This window comes from Phacochoerus africanus, chromosome 1 (genome assembly GCF_016906955.1).
Source record: "Phacochoerus africanus isolate WHEZ1 chromosome 1, ROS_Pafr_v1, whole genome shotgun sequence".
Lineage (NCBI taxonomy): Eukaryota > Metazoa > Chordata > Mammalia > Artiodactyla > Suidae > Phacochoerus > Phacochoerus africanus.
The window spans coordinates 72,146,978-72,168,346 of NC_062544.1; the positions used below are offsets into that span (position 1 = coordinate 72,146,978).

General features: G+C 33.9%; 1 protein-coding gene across 4 annotated transcripts in view; it reads left to right on the top strand.

The window, feature by feature from the left end:
* CDH18 (cadherin 18) overlaps window positions 1-21,369 on the top strand; it is a 721,675-nt gene that overhangs the window by 676,730 nt on the left and 23,576 nt on the right. For all 4 annotated transcript variants that reach the window (XM_047767725.1, XM_047767734.1, XM_047767743.1 and 1 more), the window contains exon 10: window positions 12,492-12,609. In XM_047767725.1, the coding sequence (XP_047623681.1) occupies window positions 12,492-12,609 (118 nt within the window). The remainder of the gene's footprint in view (window positions 1-12,491; window positions 12,610-21,369) is intronic.

Genomic DNA, 21,369 nt, shown 5'->3' on the forward strand with positions numbered 1-21,369 from the left:
GGAAATAAAATCACAAGATTACATCAAGAGAAATAAGACATAATACTGTCAGAGTTCCCATTGTGGCTCAGCAGTTAATGAACCTGAACCCGACTAGGATCCATGAGGATGTGGGTTTGCTACTGGCCTCGTTCAGTGGGTTATGGATCCAGGGTTGCAGTGAGCTGTGGTGTAGGTTGCAGATATGGCTTAGATCTAGAGTTGCTCCGGCTGTGGTTTAAGTTGACAGCTACAACTCCGATTTGACCTCTAGCCTGGGAACATCCATATGCCACAGGTGTGGCCCTAAGAAGCAAAAAAAAAAAGACATAATATTGTCAGGAGAAAAAAAAAATTAATGGATGCAGTACCAGCCAATGAGATCTTAGATGACATTAAAAACATAATCTATAAGAGAAAAAAATTATAAATTGACCTTGATAAAAAATATACATTTTTGATTTCTGAAAGAACCCACTAAAAAAATAAGACGAAAACCATAGAGCTGGAAAAGTTATTTACAAATCATCTATCCAATAAAGGATTAGTGTGTAGAATATTTAAGGAATACACAAAAATCCAACAGTGGAAAAAATCTAGTTTTAAAATGGGCAAAAGGAGTTCCCATTGTGGCTCAGTGGTTAACAAACCCAACTATTATACAGGAGGAGGATGCAGATTCGATCCCTGGCTTCGCTCAATGGGTTAAGGATCCAGTGTTACCATGAGCTGTGGTGCAGTTTGCAGGTGTGGCTCGGATCTCACATTGTTGTGGCTGTGGCCTAGGCCGGCAGCTACAGATCCAATTGACCCCTTAGTCTGAAAACCTCCATATGTAGGGGTGCAGTCCTAAAAAAAATAAAATTATTTAAATGAATAAATAAATAAAATGGGCAAAAGACTTGAGCAGACATTTCATGGAAGATTATTTACAGATAGACAACAAACACATTAAAAGATGTTCGACATCTTTTAGGCAAAAGATGTGATTAGGCAAATGAAAATTAAAACTACAGTGAGATATTGATACAAAATCTATCATATAGGGAAAAATTTTAAAAGTGTCATAGACTTGGGAAGATGAATAGGAATTAGATCATTGATACGTTTTTGGTGGAATGGTACAACTACTTTGAAATACAATTTAGCAATTTCTTAAAAAATGAAATATAAAATTACCATAGAGTGCAGAGGTAACGCTTTGACACATTTCCCTGAGAGATGAAGATTTATATTCATACGAAACACTTTCCACAAATGCTTGTATCAGCTTCATTCATAATTGACCCAAACTGGGAAAAAAAAAAACAAAAACAGATGTCTTTCAATGAGTGTGTGGTTAAATAAACTGTAGTGAATTCATATCAAGGAGTAATACTCAGCCATGAAAAGCAGTAAACTATTGATACATGCAAAAATCTGGATATAACTCCAGAGAACTACAGTTCTTTTGTGATTCAGCAAGTTAACCATACTGTGTTGTTAATGGCAGTGGCTTAGGTCCCTGCTGTAGTGCAAGTCCAGTCCCTGGCCTGGGAATCTCCACATGATATGGGTGCAGCCAAACAAACAAAAGAAAGAAAAAACTGCAGAGAATTTTGCTAGTAAAATAATAATAATGATAATAATATCAAAGGTTTCATAATATTTGGTATCAGAAATTAAGGGAAAATGGTAGCAGAAAAGTAAAGATGGATATAAAAAGCAACATGAAGGACTCTTATGGTGATGAAAATGATCTGTATCTTGACTACATCAATGTCAGCATCCTGGGTAGGACATTGTACTTTAGCTTTGCAAGATGCCATCAGTGGGGGGAGTGGATAAAGGTACACAGTAACCTTCTTTATTTCTTGCAACTGCATATGAATCTATAATTACAAAAAAGTAGAAAATTTATTTAAAAATAAAAGCAAATGAACATTTTAAAAAAGATATAATGCCTTTAAAGGAATCATTTCAAAAGATGATTTTTTTTAACCAGGAAGAATAAAAGCTAAGAAATGGAAAGACTAATCCCAGGAGTCAGAAGGTAACAACTGACAAATCTGAATTATTTTCCTACCAAAATGTTCCTCAAAAATAAAGACAAAAAAATTCACAGTTAGACAAACAAAAGTGTGAAAAATTTCTTACCATAATACTCACACTAAAACATTTTGGTTGGGGGGGAAGAAAATAACCAAATTGGCAGCTCGGGTGGTAAGAATCCTTAAAGACCAAAGCAATAAGTGAATATATTCTACTCACTAATAAGTGAGTAGAAGTCAAAGGAACATTTTCTAGGGTTTATAACTTACATAATATACATGATAACAAGATGTCATAATTAAGGAAGACTAAGTTAAAATATTCTTAACTCCTTAAATTGGAGGATAATTGAAAAATTATCAATTTATAATGTATAGTATATATTATGAATGCATGCTCTATAAGTTCCATCACAGCAAAGTAGGTTAAGGATCCATCATTGTCATTTTAGCAGCTTGGATTGCTGCTGTTGCTTGGGTTCAGTCCTTGGCCCAGGAGCATCCACATGCTGTGGTCACAACCAAAAAAAAAAAAAAAACCTGTAATTTTTGGTTTAATAGAAAGTTGAGTTAAAAATACTCCTAAAGAGAATGATGTTAAAAGTTCTATTTCTTTTTTCTTTTTGTCTTTTTAGGGCCACACCCATGGCATATGGAAGTTCCCAGATAGGGGTTGAATCAGAGCTTAGCCACAGGCCTACACCACAGCCACAAAAATTTGGGATCTTAACTGCATCAGCAGATCACAGCAATGCCAGATCCTTAATCGACTGAGTGGGGCCAGGGATCGAACCCATGTCTTCATGGATTCTAGTCAGGTTGGTTACCACTAAGCCACAACAGGTACTCCAAAAAGTTCTATTTCTTGACCTTAGTTGTGAACATTAAAATGTTCATTCATTTTAAAATAATTCACGTACTTACAAATTACTGCATGTGATTTTATCTTACTGTATCATATTTCACAATACGAAGATAAAGGGAAAAACATTTTATTTAGAATCTATCTTCAAGGATTCTAGAAGGACATATTTCAAAACTAAAATGTAATCCTAATAAAATAATGTTTAGAACCAATTCAATAGTTACAAAATAACCCCAAAATTTCTGTGAAGTTCGGAAAGCTCAAAGTTAAAATGACAAATGTTCATATTTGCTATTGAGATATAATTTTATCTTTTAATGCAAGGTAGGGAAAATTCTAATAATTAGGTAGAAGTCATGGTGATCTTTTTAAACCAAGAAATAAGATAATACATATAGAACAAATGGACAAAAAAAATAAAAATGATATAAACAAAAAATAAAATTGGAGGAGTTCCCATCGTGGCACAGTGGTTAACAAATCTGACTACGAACCATGAGGTTGGTTGCAGGTTTGATCCCTGGCCTTGCTCAGTGGGTTAAGGAACCTGCATTGCCGTGAGCTGTGGTGTAGGTTGCAGATGCGGCTGGGATCCTGCGTTGCTGTGGCCCTGGTGTCGGCCAGCGGCTACAGCTCCGATTAGACCCCTAGCCTGGGAACCTCCATATGCCACAGGAAGCAGCCCTAAAAAAGGCAAAAAAAAAGTGGTGTAAACATAAGTACTTAACAGTATTTATGTTAGAATAAAATCACCAAAATGCTTAAATTAAAATTTTATATTATCAAAATAGATAAGAAAAAAGCCAATTCAATGTTATTTATGAGATGTGTTATAAATTCAATAAAAGAAAACAGCATGAAAGAATAAGTATACCAGTTACTTGAATAACTCCTACATACATACTCAGCCCACTACAAACACACACACACACACACACACACACGCGCATAAAAAGAAGAAAACTTTATCAAAGGAATCTGTATACAAAAAGGCACATTCATTGTGATAAAAAGTAACTGCAGCAAGTAAAAATCACAATTTAAAATTTTTATATACGTATTAACATTTCCTCAAATTGATAAAGCAAAAATTGATAGAACTATAATAAAAATAGATAAGCCAATTATTGTACTGAGAGTTTAGAATGGTTTTGCAAGAAACTCACAAAATAACATATAATTTTAGTAAAGATTGTGAACTGGAGATTGGCACTTGCCATTTGCCTCTACAAGGAGTGTCAATCATGAACCACTGTAGCCTCTGACCTCAACACCCCCTTGAAAGGAGCTCAGGGTGGAGATCATGAGCAAGACACTCTATGTTCTGGGAAAACTGGCAGAACAAGTCTTCGGATAGTGAGGTATTTTCAGGAGAAGATTTTATGAGGCCAATTCTTGCATCTCCTCATATCTAGAAAAGCACTAAAATCCTTCATGGTGACTTCTATTCCTCTTCACGACTAGCAATGACCTTCATGAAACTAGCAGCAAGATTCTATAAAAATGCGTGCATGGCTGCTGCATGTACCTCCCCCTTCACCAAAATCACATATATACTGACATTACCCCCTACCTCTTTGGAGCAGCTTTTCAGAGCTATCTGAAATGCTGCCACCCAGGCTATAGTACTCATTTTACCCCAAATAAAACTCAACTCAACTTTTAAGTTGTGCACATTTTTTAAGTCAACAGGATACTGAAAATGTAATACCACAATTAACAAACTTTGCTGTTTAACAACTGTAGAACACTATATTGATCAACTTTAGATTATGCATTCTTTCAAAATTTACATAAAACATTGACCAAAATTTACCATATCTAGGACAAAGCAAGTTTTAATAATTTGCAAATTATTGGCCTCATTTTTTTAATTTACAACAAAATAGAACTAAATACTAATTGAAGAATATTGCTAGAAAAATTTCCATCAGAAATGAAGGCATTTTTAAATAAGCCATGAGTCAAAAAAATAATAAAAATGAAAATATTTCAATACAATGATAATAAAGATATACTATAGAAAAAAGAGTAAAGGCGGAGTTCCCGTCGTGGCGCAGTGGTTAACAAATCCAACTAGGAACCAGGAGGTTGCGGGTTTAATCTCTGGCCTTGCTCAGTGGGTTAAGGATCTGGCGTTGCCGTGAGCTGTGGTGTAGGTCGCAGACTCGGCTTGGATCCCTCATTGCTGTGGCTCTGGCGTAGGCCAGCGGCTACAGCTCTGATTCGATCCCTAGCCTGGGAACCCCAATATGCTGCGGGAGCGGCCCCAGAAAAGGCGTAAAGACAGACAAAAAAAAAAAAAAGATAAAGAGGAAATCAGGTTTTTTTTTTTTCATTTACACTAACAACCAAACTTTGAAATCAAAATCTGAGGATACAATTTTAATTATAGATATTCTTCTTTTTGAACATAGAAATACCCTAAATAAAATATTGCCAAAAAGAATCCAGAAAAAAATAATACTTTAAAAAAAGGAGAAAAATTAAAATTCATTTTGTTAGGTGAAGCCAAAGATTTTGATGAAGCTAAGCACTCATTAATAACAATACTATTAATAGTAATAGTGGTAATACTGTTTCCAGTGAAAGGTTCTTGTCTTGTTGCAGAAGGTATTCAGAAATGAGACAGGGAGATCAAGAAAGTAAAATGAGTATTTATTTAAGTGAGAATAAGCCCCAAGAGGGGGAAAGGACAGACAGGTGAGCAGCTACCCTGAGTTTCTTTGACAAGACAGTTATGAGGAGCATATAAATGAAGGGGAGGAATATTCATTGGGGAACAAAGGGTTTAGGGGTCATACTTCATAATTTTCATCTCAGCTTCACCTTGATGAATGGAGGAGGGATTTTTGTCCTTGATAAGGTGTGTCATGGTGTGGTATTGCTGCATGATGGGTACTTCTTATCTGCAAGGCTAATTTTATTGTAATGAGTGCATAATGAAACAAAGGTTACATTTGGATGCTAGAAATTTCTGCCTTTTCCCACCTTTCTTTGTCTGCCTCCAGGACACATATCACCCAAAATGTGTAGTTTCAATTAGTCTGGAGGTTCCTACTTTTCTTTGTCTGCCCATGGACCCTGGCTGTTTATAAGATGTATAGTTTTCCTGCCACTTGGCCCAATGCCCCCCCTTTCTCTGCTTATACTTAGTCATCTTCCTGCTGTAACAATGCTATACACTAGGGGAATGTGTGAATGAAATTGATACTTGTGCTAAATATAAGTCCAACATAAATGTATTACTGCTTTTTCTTTATATCACAATTAGAAAATAAAACAAATACTATACCATTTCATATCACATTAAGAAAATAAAATATCTAGAAATATATTTTACTTTTCTAAGGTATCAATTACCTGATCTATACATAAAAACCTTTAGCATACTTAGGTTCTTTCTCTCACTAAATCTTTGTTTCTTTGGTTCCTAGGTTATCTGGAGAATTAAAACTTGGATTATTTGAAATATGATATAAAAAATAAAAAATCATCAGCTATTTTTAGATGTTTTCTCTTAGTTTCTTTTTCAAATTGTTAAAATTCATTCATTCATTCATTCATTCATTGCATACTTCAAGGCAATTTGAAAACTTCAAGGATAAAGTGTGATCTTGTATTAGAAGCAACTCACATTTGCTAGTTCACAGCCATTCTTGTAAGTTTAGGTGAAATCATCAAATTTCTGGGCAACTGATACTCAGCCCTTGCCCTAGGATCAGTTGAGACTTCTGTGGGTATGAACATATGCTCTAAAATAAAAAAAATGGTAGTCTCAATTTTCTGGCTGGAACTCTCTTCATATTGGCCTATGACCTTGACTGTTTCCATTGATCTCTCATTTTGTCTATTTTTTGCTCATTCAAAAGTTCATTCAGGCATTCTCACTGTTGCTGAGATTTGACCTCTGTCCACTTGTGCTGAGTAGAAACATGAAGACAGAGTTTTGGGTGAAGGATTGAAAAAAAATAATAATAAATAAAGCTTTTATGGCTTTGACAGGCAAATAAAGCCACAGCAGGCTACTGCCTTAAAGCCTGTGCCCCACTTTGGGGAAGAATTGCAGGAAATTTTATAATCTAAAAGGAGAAAACAGGGTTTCAGATGAGAAGCAGGATCAGGGCAAGCATGCATTCTCTTTGGGGGAATCTTAGTCATTGAAGATTGTGTCAGGAGATCTCATAACCATGGTCTTCTGTGGTATTCTACTGCCTAGAATAACAGTACTTGTGAAAAAGGCATATTGATCAGAACAAACTAGGAAAGTTCCTGAAACATCATATGCTAATATCTTTAACACAAAGGCAATTGTGGGTTCTCATCTTTAGTTTGTGGGAGTGCTTGTGTTTAATCTGCAATCCAATGATGGAGAAGCAAAAGGAAGGGATCCAAGCTGTTCAATTTTAAGTATTCATTTCTAACAGAAGTATAAAGAATATAACTTTTCTCTTAGGTGTATAAGATGGCTAGTCATTATGTGTATCCCTTGAGGGGGATCTAGGATCCTGCCCCAAGGCCATACTCTTGTTGCTTGTCTGTTCATTGCTTGTCTCTAATCCCCTCCCTTCCTATTCCATTTTTAAGAGAGGGCTAAATTTGTGAAAAACTTTCTTTCTTTTGTGAGTCCCATTAACCATTTATAAACTAATTTTTTCTTTGTATAACTTACTGCTTTCAAGAAGTAATTGCTAGACTTAGCACTTGAAATTCTAATATATTTTGATTAAGTTATAGGATTACTTCTTCTTATTTAAAAACTATATTCAAGGAGTTCCCAATTGTGGTGCAGTGGAAACAAATCTGACTAGAAACCATGACATTGTAGGTTTGATCCCTGGCCTTGCTCAGTGGGTTAAGGATCTGGCCTTGCCATGAGCTGTGGTGTAGGTCACAGATGTGGCACAGATCTGTTATTGCTGTGGCTGTGGTGTAGGCCAGCAGGTGTAGCTCTGGTTAGGCCCTTAGCCTGGAAACATCCATATGCTGTGGTGCAGCCCTAAAAAGCAAAATAAATAAATAAATAAATAAATAAAAACTATATTCCCATTTAGCCTCATTGTTGTCTTTCATATTGCATGATTTTAGATAACTGGATTCTTTATGTTGTTTGAGGCTTTGTTCCCAACTATTTCACCAAAATGAATTTAGATTTTTTCTTGAGGGAATAAAAATATCACTTTTAAGATATTGATCATTAAACCTGTATTTAAACAAATCATGACCCATATATGTGGTCAATAGTATGATTAACCCATTGAGGGGAAAATGTGCTATTGTTTAATTTTGCAGTCTTTGGCTCATTTACAATTATGAGTTGTAGCATTTTGGGGAAACTTTGTGTATTTTGAAGCAGAGTTGGGATAGGAAACTCTATTTAAATAATCATTTGTGAAATAGGTTTTCTCAAGTGTATTTGTATTGCGACAGTTCCTCTTTCTGTGACAATTGCTTTTAGAATTACAGACGCCTCTATTATGTATGTTGTGCATTTATATATAACAGCATGGGACTATGGCAAAGAGACTGATCTTTTCTGAAAGCAGAATTTCAAACCATATATAACATCAGAGTTCAGGTCGATTCAGATATCAATATAAACTTCAATAATATATTTCTCTGAGTTAATATATATTCCTGTTCTGAAAAAAAAAAAAAAACTTTTAAGTAGCTTACATGAAAAAAAAATATTAAAAAGAAAACCATGCATACATGAAATTTGAAATAAGTTCCCATAGTAGAGTGAATTCAAAATAGTTGAGACATACCTATACCTAGAAAGCTTGAAAAATAAATGAAGGGAAAGCTTTCTATCATATTCATATTGAATTTTCCCTCTATTTTTTTCTTGCTAGAGATAACCTTAAAAAACATAACATATAAAAGGAAAACATTTTCTTACATAAAACCAGCCTCTGACCCATCACATCCAATTATTAACAATACAACTTGGTATGAAAAAAAAGTTAACTAGATCAGCAGAGGTTTTACATCTTGCCAAAGATAGACTCAGCTAACAAAAGTTGATATTATTTGATAATAAATAAATGATCATATGACCATATTATAAACTTAATTAATTTAAAGCAGATATAATGTATTCCATAGAATTTCCTTTTTAGTTTAAATTTTCATTTTTTAGAGTTAGCTCATGTACTAGATAGAACACTGTGATATTTGTATAAATTTCTGACATTAACTGTTGTTACATAAAGCACTCTAGAAGTAATGGATTTTAAATGTGTTTTTAAACACATTTGTTTAATAGATTAAATGTGTTTTTAAACAAAGAGATACATTTATTTAATAAAAGAAATAACAAAATTGGTTTTAATTACTTTCTACCAAAAGTGAATCCTTATTCATGATTGCTATCAAAAAACTGCTAGTAATTATTATAAATACCACCCATCAATTTGAATTTTTTCTCCTTTTGTTAGACTAAATCTGACTATATTTTTTTCCTATCCCTAAAAATAGTTAAAAGTTTTACTCACTTATTACGTAATGTACAAATGATAGAAAACATGAAAGCTGAGATAGAAAGAAAGAAGATCAGAAAATAAATTTTTATGAATTGTAACCAGTTGCACAGATAGCACTGATAAAACAGTGTAGATAAATCAATAACTCCAAGAAAAGGGTAGTAAATATTGATGAGGGAGACGTGGCAATTATCTAGATATCTACCAGAAGTTTAAGCCTTCTAAAAATCATAAACACATTAGCTTCTTAGGTATGTTTTCTTAGGTATCTCTAATAGAAATTTCATTTCCTAATGAAAGAGAAAAGATGATCAGTAAAACAAACAAAAAAGAAATTTAATATATCTTATCAAGAGAATACCTAAGAGTTCTATATTAAAAAAAAAAATACTAGGCTTTGGAAGCACCCCTTGGAAATATTATGGTAACATATAAGTAAGATATATGTTCAACAGTTCTACAAAAGTTCAAGATGAATGATTCATGCTTAAACAACTGTGATAATAAACTTATCATTTACTCTGTAGAGGAAACTGAGACCCCTTTCTGGGGAAGGCAACTTTGCCATCAGCAAGCTTCCTGGTAAATTCAGATTTGAAATTACCTGTATAAAAATGGAAAGCCTATTTATATCTTTAGAGATAACAGAAAAATTGTAAATGAAATATAATATCAGTGTTGAGCAAATGGAATGAACTCATGCTTGTAAAATTATTAAGAATGTCTAAAATAACTTATAAATTAACTATGAAATGAGAAGGAAAAAAATTGTTCCAAAGATGTAATAACAGAAAACATAAAATCACTTTGTTTAAGTTCATTGTTCTTTACCAATCACCTTCAAAATTACACTCTAGGATATGAAGTGAACTTGCAAATGTGCCAGTATGTTATAAGGCACCCTAGAGAAAATAGGACTGCAAATTGGAGAGTCATGATGAATTAAGGAAAAATAGGGGTGAGTGAGAGGACATTTATTTTCCAGAAGAAAAACTTACACAGATGTCCCTTGATATCTATGGGAAACAGATTCTAGGACACCTCCTCTCCCCATTTCACCTTGGGGATACCAAAATCCACAAATGCTCAAATCCCTTATATAAAATTGTATAAAATAGTATTTGCATATAACTTACTGGCATCCTCCCATATATTTTAAATCCTCTCTAGAATATGTATAATACTTACTACGATGTAAATGCTATGTAAATAGTTGTAAATACAATTAAAAAATGCATGTTGTCAATGCATGGCAAATTCAAGCTTTGCTTTTTAGAACTTTCTAGAATTAAAAAAAAAAAAAACATTTTTGTTCACAATGGTTGAATTCCTGGAGAGTTCAGAACCCATGGATACAGAGGGCTGACTGTATTTGTTTTATCTGACCCTGAAAACAACCTTGAAAATTGATGTTTTAATTTAAATTTAATATTGAGAGACTAAAGTGTAGAAAATTTAGTTCTTCAGATTTTGCACACTTTGAACTCTGGAGCTTTTCCTGCTTATTCATGAAATTATTCTATTTATAGTCAAAAGGCAATAACAGCAACAAAAATTTGTCTGGAGACTAGTTATAATTTAAAAGAAAAAGAAACCAATCGGTCAGCAAATGTGTAGATTTTCAGTTCATAAATAAATAATAGGGAGGGAACTAATGAGCAGAATGATAGAAGCTTCTTGGATTATATGGGGGGGAGAGGATTTTACCCAGGATGTCTTACTGAGAAAATAAATTCTGAGCCTTGATGGGAAAGCTATAAGGAGTGAGCCATGGGGACATATGTAGGAACTTGATCATTGCTATATCCTGAAGCACTTTCTTCACGTTTACTTCATGAAAACATGGTTTCCTAGTCCTCCTACCCTGACCACACATTCTCCTTCATTCCTCCTCATCTCCTTCACAAAATAATGGGCTCAGTAGTTGGAGAGGAATTTAGATTTTAACTATGATACACCTGGGTATATTATTTCATCTCTATTTGGAAATGGGTTGAGATTGAGTAAAATGTTTTTAGAAATTATATTCATTTTTTTAAATGGATGTGCTATATTTCATATGCATGAAATATTATTTTAGCATTCTACTTTCCCTCTCTTTGTTTTCAATTTCTCTAAAGAAAGGCTGGACAGACGACATCTAAGCATTAGGATACTAATGTTTTTCAAAAGGAAAATATTATCTTGCTTATTTTTTCAATATTTTTAAGATTTGTAATGGCTCTGTCTATTGGAATGTGTGTACTGTTCTTAGGCTACTGGGAATTTTGTATTTATATATTCTAACTTTCTTTTCTCATTAATGTGTATACAGTCCAAATTTGGAAACTGCTTTCTCTCAGCTGCTAGAGATGAAAAATATTCCATAAAGCTCTGAGTGGTCTGGTTTTGCCTCTGCCATTGTTTTACAGATCTGAGGTACTTCATACTCCTTTGGGGACTTAGGGTCCTCATCTCTTAAATACAGGGGCTGGGAGTTCCTGTCGTGGCTCAGTGGTTAACGAACCAGACTAGTATCCATGAGGACACGGGTTTGATCCCTGACCTTGCTCAGTGGGTTAAGGATCCGTTGTTGCTGTGAGCTGTGGTGTAGCCTGGCAGCTACAGCTCTGATTTGACCCTTAGACTGGGAACCTCCATATGCCATGGGTGAGGTCCTAAAGAGACAAAAGACAGGAAAAAAAAAATACAAGGGCTGGGTTATGATCTCAAAAGTCTCCTAGAAAGAAAAATTATGACTCTACTGCGTTTGCATTTACTAACTGAGAACAACATGTACTGAAAAGCTGTTCTACATTAACACTGGGATCTTTATATCCGTACAAACAATATTTCATGTCTCCCCAAACAGGTGTTCGTACAAAATCTTACAACAAATTGGCCCCAAGTTACTGTGGGTGGTAAAGGAAAAAATTAAATGTTTGTGTCTTGCTAAAAAATAAAATGTGAATGATTATAAGGTATACTAATACGTTTCCTAAAAACTAATACAAGGGAGGGCTCACTAACTGATACTTTTACTAGATTAAGAATTTGAAAATGTGCAAGGTAGATACTGAAAATGTTAAAATATAATAGAAATCAAAGGAATAAGCCAAATTAAATTTACTATTTAATTTCGTTTTTCCTTAGGTCATTCATACCATCAGTGCCACCGATAAGGATGATTTTGCCAATGGACCAAGGTTTAACTTCTTTCTTGATGAACACCTGTCTGTAAACCCAAACTTCACTCTGAAGGACAATGAAGGTGAACATGAATACATATATATTTTTAATCTATGTGGTGTCTGCTTTGACTTGATATGGAGTAGGCCTGAGCAGCTTTGCTTTATTCATATATACCCATGAACAGAGTGCAAATCAACATTCAAAGTCAGTTTGATGTTATTGTGTTATTATCTGTGAATAGCTTGTATTTAAAACTGAGCCATATATACAAATAACTTTCATTGAGATTATTCAGAAGCATCCCTTTAAACAAGACGTGTACATGCAATATGCTCTTGGCCAAATTTTAAGAGAAATCTTAGCTGACAAACATGTTTATGAGAGCTATTGCAACTGCTAGGAGGTAGAAAAAATTTAAATTAGGAAAAATGAAAAATATGTCCTAGGGACAGTTAGGAAAGGAAATGCAATGTTTGAATCATCTTGCATTAGCAGGGCTATCAAGACATACTGTACACATTATCTTTCCTCTTGTTATTATGAATAGTTTCTGAAGTATGTGTAGATACATATGCATAATTACAGAGCATTGTGGAAATGTTTTGTTTGTTTTTTGGCCACACCCCTGGCATGTGGAAGTTCCCAGGCCAGGGATGGAACCCATGCTGTATTTGCAACCTGCACTACAGCTGCAACAATGCTAGCTAGATCTTAATGTGCTGAACCACTTTGTAATTTCCAGGATTGTGGAAATTTTAAAATTAATTTTTTTAACTTTCTCTATAACATGGGGAAAAAAGAACACCATCATAACTAGGGAAGATTCAGAGTTCCTGTTGTGGCTCAGGGGGTTGAAGACCCAACATTAACTCTGTGAGGATGCAGGTTTGATTCTTGGCCTCTCTCAGTGGGTTAGGGATCCAGTGTTGCTGTAAGCGTCCATGTAGGTTGCAGATGCATCTCTGATGCAGTGTTGCTGTGATTGTGGCATAGGCTGCTAGCTGTAGCTCCTATTTGACCCTGGCCTGAGAATGTCCATATGTTGCAGGTTCGGCTGTAAAAGAAAAAAAAAAAAAAAAACTAGAGAAAATTCACCGTAACTTAGATGCTTTATTTGGTAGATTCCTCAGATTGTGTAAAAGTCATTCCTACGTATGTAAAGGAAACATTGTCACTCAATATGTACACTGTTCTGATTAGCATCACCTTTATTCTGCTCAAGACTATTTTTTGATCCCATTTATCTGAATAAGCTCTTATTTGGGATTTAACACTTGGCACCAATTCGCATCAAAGAAACCGATGCAGGTACATTTTGGGGTAAACATTTAATTCCTTCCCTGTACCCTTCATGGAGAAGCATTGTCAAACACAAGAAAAAATAAAATCACGAAGTGAGAATGCACTAAAATATGCTTCCCATTATCCCTAAGTTTCTTTAAATGATCACAACAAGGATACTAAATTGTGCATGTAGCCATAACAAGGTTTATATGAAAATACCAAACTTATTTGTCTTTCTCATTTTAACTATCCCTGTAGTCAGCTCTACTTATGATACTACGTATTTGTGCATATTTGTGTATGAAAAATTGTATTTAATTGATTATTGCACATTTATTTACATTTGAACATCCTAGTCTACATCCCAAATATATTTATTATAGTTTACTATGCTAAATATGTAAAAAAACAATTCATATTTTTCCATATTTAAATAATTACATAAATTAGGGAGTACTCAACTTTCTGCCTTGTAGATTGAAATGTACTATATTTATAAATTATATTTAGAAATCATATTTTGGTTGATTTTTTTCATTCCAATGAATAATTTAGTTTACATTGTAAGGTAATTTCAATTTGATGATATTATAAGATAAATTGACTTAGATTTTAAGATGTATTATAGTCAAGCTATTTAATCCCAAAATATTTTAGAGAAACAAGAGAATTTTACTGTTGTTGAAATCCACATTAGTGATTAAAATCCTTCATTCAAGATTATTAGGCCTGGAATTTTTTCACTTAACTAATGAATTTATTCAAAAGGTCTCAATTCAGTGATTTTAACATGACCAGTGCTAGGAACTCACATTTAAGAAATTCTCCTCAAACATATATACACTCTTCTGAAAGTGTTCATAATACCAATGGAAAATTTTTAACATTTATTTTAACCATATATATGAATGCTTTAAATTACCCTGATGATAGCTGTGTAAGAATAAAGACATTTTAATTTATTATAAGATTTATTCAAAACAGTGTGGTACTGGTATCAAAACAGACAGACAGACCAATGGAACAGAAGAGAGAACCCGGAAAGAAACCCTGACACCTAGGGTCAATTAATCTTTGACAAGGGAGGCAAGAACATCAAATGGGAAAAAGAAAGTCTATTCAGCAAGCATTGCTGGGAAACCTGGACAGCTGCAGGCAAAGCCGTGAAACTAGAACACACCCTCACACCATGCACCAAAATAAACTCCAAATGGCTGAAAGACTTAAATATACGACAGGACACCATCCAACTCCTAGAAGAAAACATAGGCAAAACACTCTCTGACATCAACATCATGAATATTTTCTCAGGTCAGTCTCCCAAAGCAATCGAAATTAGAGCAAAAATAAACCCATGGGACCTCATCAAACTGAAAAGCTTTTGCACAGCAAAGGAAACCCAAAAGAAAACAAAAAGACAGCTTACAGAATGGGAGAAAATAGTTTCAAATGATGCAACCGACAAGGGCTTAATCTCTAGAATATATACACAACTTATGCAACCCAACAGCAAAAAAGCCAATCAATCAATGGAAAAATGGGCAAAAGACCTGAATAGACATTTCTCCAAAGAAGATAGACAGATGGCCAACAAACACATGAACAAATGCTCAACATCGCTGACTATAAGAGAAATGCAAATCAAAACTACCATGAGATACCACCTCACACCAGTCAGAATGGCCATCATTCATAAATCCACAAATAACAAGTGCTGGAGGGGCTGTGGAGAAAAGGGAACCCTCCTGCACTGTTGGTGGGAATGTAAACTGGTACAGCCACTATGGAGAACAGTCTGGAGGTACCTTAGAAATCTATACATAGAACTTCCATATGACCCCGCAATCCCACTCTTGGGCATCTATCCGGACAAAACTCTACTTAAAAGAGACACGTGCACCCGCATGTTCATTGCAGCACTATTCACAACAGCCAGGACATGGAAACAACCCAAATGTCCATCGACAGATGATTGGATTTGGAAGATGTGGTATATATACACAATGGAATACTGCTCAGCCATAAAAAAGAATGACATGATGCCATTTGCAGCAACATGGATGGAACTAGAGAATCTCATACTGAGTGAAATGAGCCAGAAAGACAAAGACAAATACCATATGATATCACTTATAACTGGAATCTAATATCCAGCACAAATGGGACATCCCCTGCCTGATGGGAGGGGGAGGGAGTGGGAGGGATCAGGAGCTTGGGCTTCTCAGACACAACTTAGAATAGATATACAAGGAGATCCTGCTGAATAGCATTGAGAACTTTGTGTAGATACTCATGTTGCAACAGAAGAAAGGCTGGGGGAAAAATGTAATTGTAATGTATACATGTAAGGATAACCTGACCCCCTTGCTGTACAGTGGGAAAGAAAAAAAAAGATTTATTTAAAATAAATTAATTCATTATTTTATTTTATTTTTATTATTTTATTTTATTTTATTTTAATTTTCTAAAATAGTTATTTCCCCAATACAATTTTTTTTCCTGCTGTATAGCATGGTGACCCAGTTACACATACGTGCACACAATGTATTTTCATACATTATGATACTCACCCCAGTCAGAATGGCCATCATTAATAAGTCCACAAATAACAAATGAGGGAAGGGGTGTGGAGAAAAGGGAACCCTCCTGCACTGTTGGTGGTAATGTAAGCTAGTACAACCACTATGGAGATTAGTATGGAGATACCTTAGAAGTCTATACATAGAACTACCATATGACCCAGCAATCCCACTCCTGGACATATATCCAGATAAAACTTTCCTTAAAAGAGACACATGCTTCCACATGTTCATTGCAGCACTATTCACAATAGCCAAGACATGGAAGCAACCCAAATGTCCCTTGACAGAAGATTGGATTCGGAAGAGGTGGTATATATACACAATGGAATACTACTCAGCCATAAAAAGAACAAAACAATGCCATTTGCAGCAACATGGATGGAACTAGAGAATCTCATACTGAGTGAAATGAGCCAGAAAGACAAAGACACATACCATATGATATCGCTTATATCTGGACTCTAATATATGGCACAAACGAATCTTTCCACAGAAAATCATGGATTTGGAGAATAGACTTGTGGTTGCCAATGGGGAGTGGGAGGGAGTGGGGTGGTTGAGGAGCTTGGGCTTAATAGGTACAAACTATTGCCTTTGGAATGGATTAGCAATGACATCCTGCTGTGTAGCACTGGGAACTGTGTCTAATCACTTATGATGGAGCATTAATTTATTTTAAAGATTTTGGAGAATTAATGGAATTATAAATAACACAAATAATTTCTTTTGGATAGAAAAAGCAGTGATTTGCTTAAGAAAAGATACTAGTGCACAAGTGAAAACACATGCTTGAGCAAACAGCCTTGTATATCCCAGATAAGACAAGCCACTCAACTTCTCTGAGCCTCAGTTTTTACCTCCTTAAGCTGAGGTTTGAAATACCAACTCTGTAGTATTGGAAGAATTAATGATATTATGTGTAAAAGCATTAGGGTCAAAATGGCTTGTTCTCCAAACACAAGATAGTTATGAATAATAATATACGAAGAGTAAGTTTAAAATGGGATAGCCATAGCAAAGTGAATACATACATTAATGAGTACATAAACACCTCTCTGAACAACAACCAGAACAAAAACGCAGAGTAAAAGTCAGCAAACCCAGACCTGCTGGGTTCTGTAGTTTGGGATTGAATTTTGGGGCTGAGTTGACATTTACATGCCCCTAGAACATAAATAAATATAAAAGGAAAAATTAAAACTTGTATTTCTTCTGTGCCCACTGCTTACATGAAAGTGCATATTCAGAGAATAGAAAGCAACTCCAAGCCAGAGTGAATGATCAGGAAATCATTGGTTTAACGGCATCTCCCAAACTTCTTTATAACAAAGGGTGAGTGGAGAGAAGAAGCTATTTCCAAAACAAGACAGAGAAATGCATTTTGTTGTATATGATAAGCCTGAAAATCAAAAAATTAAAAGACAATAAATAATAAGAAATAAGTCAGAAAATGAATTTGCTCTGAGAAATACAAAATACATAAATGAAGAGAAAAGGACCCTGATATAAGTATGTTTAACATTAAAAAAAAAAAGAAAATAGCAGGAGTTCCCATCATGGCGCAGTAGAAACTTATCCACTAGTATCCATGAGGATGTGGGTTGAATCCCTGGACTTGCTCAGTGGGTCACCAATCTGGCATTTGCTGTGAGCTACGGTGTACACCGCAGAAGCTCCTTGGATCCTTAGTTGCTGTGGCTGTGGTGTAAGCTGGCAGCTGTAGCGATTCTACCCTAGACTGGAAACTTCCATATGCCTCAGGTGCAGCCCTAAAAAGCAAAAAAAAACAAAAAAAAACTGTCTTGTGAAAAGATCAAGAAGTGATTACATGAAGTAAGACAATAATGTAAGAAAATGTTGGTATAAAAATGATTTTAAAATCTTTATCCAAAATAGAACTATAGTTTTGGATAGATAGAAAAGTATATAATGTGATATGAAAATATATAGAAGTTTAGTATTACACATATAATTATATGTAAATATAGAGTTTAAAATTTTTAATTTTGTTTTATACATATATATGTATGTATACAGATCATATGCATACATAAAAGTATATATAACTATTAAATATATAGAAATCTCCATAGAATTATATTCAGAAACATATAGATTTAGTTATATCTATATAGAGATGTAAATTAACCATATATTTAAAATTTAATTAGGTATAAATATATATTTATAAATACACATATGATGTATAAAGGTATATATGTATATAGGTAAAGGTATATATACACACATACATACACAGAGATACAGAAAGAAAACAATAAAAAAAATAATATACAGTATTACCTCTAGCCTGGACACAAAGCGGGACTTAAGTCAAATGTAAAATTCAAGCAAAGTTAAGGTAGATTCAAATTTTTAAAAATCATTAGAACACTTAACAGATATGGAATATAAAATATCCAGAAAAATGAGGAAGAAGTTATAACTACAAGCAATATATGTAGATAAAATTGCATGGCAATTTTTTAAATTTGAAAATATGTGGACCTTCACAATAAACATGAATACCAAAAGGCAAGTACAAAATCAAAGTTATACTTGGATATGCCAGTTGAAAAGTTCCAAACCTCAAATAAAGAGAAAAAATAAACTAATCAAAAAGAAAAGGCAGAATATTCAAAAAGCAACAATAATTAGATCTAAAGTAGATTCCTGTTTTAAAAGCAAAATAGATGACAGTAGTTGATAAAAATTACATGCTCAAACTGCTAAAGGAAAATAATTTTCTATTGTCAAACTTCTCTATATTTAGTTAGCTTGGTAAGCTATCAGGAATTAAGGGAGGACATTTATTAGAGATTGCTTCTGTTGTATAATAAAGAAACTTTCATTTTTGTCTACTGACATTTTGGCAAATATTGTATTAATCTTTGACTTCAGGATCACTGCAAGGAATAACAGAAAAAATTCTTGCAATTAATATTTTATTTCAAATGTTAAAAATTGAAGAGTTAACACTAACTTAATAGAATGAGAATCTGTAATTTCCAAAGCAAGGAAAGATTTTTTAAAAGTTAAAAAATCAAGCTTATTTTATCAATAGAACAAAGGCCAGAAAGTAGAATAAAAGATGCAAAGTAGATGCAATAAAAACATTTTTATAAAGGGTAGAAACTAGTTCAAATATACCATAGTCACAGATTAAATATCATTCTTAAAAATATTTTGGGGAGTTTCTGTCATGGCTCAACAGGTTAAGGACCCAACTAGTATCCATGAGGATGCCAGTATCCATGAGTATGTGGGTTTGATCCCTGGCCTCCTCAGTGGATTAAAGGATCTGGCTCTGCTGTGCTGCGATGTAGTCAGGTAGCTGCAGCCCTGATTCGACCCCTGTAGCCTGGGAACTACCATATGCCTCAGATGTGGCCATAAAAAAAGAAAGAAAAAGAAAAAAGATATTTTATTATGTTTTTAAACTATATTGTTACATGCTACTTGCAAGAGATATACCAAATTTAAAATGTAACAGGAAGTTTTACATAAAAAGTTAGAAATGTTTAGCTATCGCTTTAAGAAAGAAGCCATTGCTAAAAAAGAAAACAAATTCAAAACTTGTTTTCTTAGAATAATACACATTTATTAATTGTTTTAGCTTACATTTCTAAGAATTAGCAATTTCTGATGGGTTCAACTGGCCAATTCTTCTAGTCTCAGGATACTCCCAATCACTACAATTAATCATCATTGTACTGAATGTTCTCCTCAATCACAAAAGATAAAACAAAAACAAAAAAAAGGAACAATAATAAAAAGAAACAAAACACAAGATTATCATTGTTAACAAATGATGCTATTGTCTTTGCGAAAATTTAAGAGAATCCATAGAAACATCTCAGGAAACAAAGGGATAGATTGCCAGATTTTTGGAATACAAATAAACGCCTCAAATGGCTAGATTTCCTATATGTAAAAAACATGAATAAATAGCAAATCAAATACAATTTAAGATGGTAGAAACCAATTAAATTAACAAAAAGTCTTTTTTAAGCTCATCAGAGGAAAAATATCCAATAAAGTTCAAATTTACCATTATAAAAGGAAATGTTAATGAAAATATTAAAAAAGATAAACAATGTATTTACCACATTGGTAAACCAAAATGCTCGAATTTCCATATTACTCTATAAATTAAATATAACTTTAATCATAACTAAATTTAATAGTCTATTAATAAAATGCAAATGATAAAGGATTGAGAAAAGCAAGAATGTAGGAAAAGAAGCTGAAAGAAGTCATAGTTAGTGGAAAGAGAGTAAAAGAGGGCATATCCTAATAGATAAAAGACATTATAAAGACTTACATCTCTATAAAAGGAAGAAACGGCTATCAACTAAAGCAGTGGGTGTTTGGACTACCTGTGATGGGATGTATTTACTATATGGGACTCTTACTTCCATCAATATTGAGAAGAATATTAACTCAAGGAATAATTTATTGTTTCCTCTATTATAGAAATGATATTATAAAGATAGAAATGTAGTGTAAGTCCTGACAGCTGACTTTTCTTTTTTCTTTTTTTTAATGCAACTACCTGATTAAAATTTGATTAATCAACAGAGAGATCCACTTCAAAGAGGCATCCCTTTTGTTTCAAAGATGACTGTCTTGAATAAACCCATTGCCAGATACTAGTAGATAACACGCCAGCTCCCCCACTGTCCTTTGTTTTAGAGATTTGGGGTGATTTCAGTAATTGATCATTTGGGCTGTATTGTCTTTTTTCACCTCTTCCTAAAATTTAAATTCCTGCTCTTATGTTAAATTCATCTATAAGGAGTGAGCTAGAGAAATCCTAGGTCCGCACCCTTGACCCTAAAAAAAGCTGAACCCCAGAGACAGACACCTTAAAAGTGTTTAGCTCTAGAATTATAGCTAATGTCCTCATAGGAACTAAAAAGATCTTCCTCCATCTATAGCTTTGGTGGGATTCTCCTGTTTACCAACTAGAT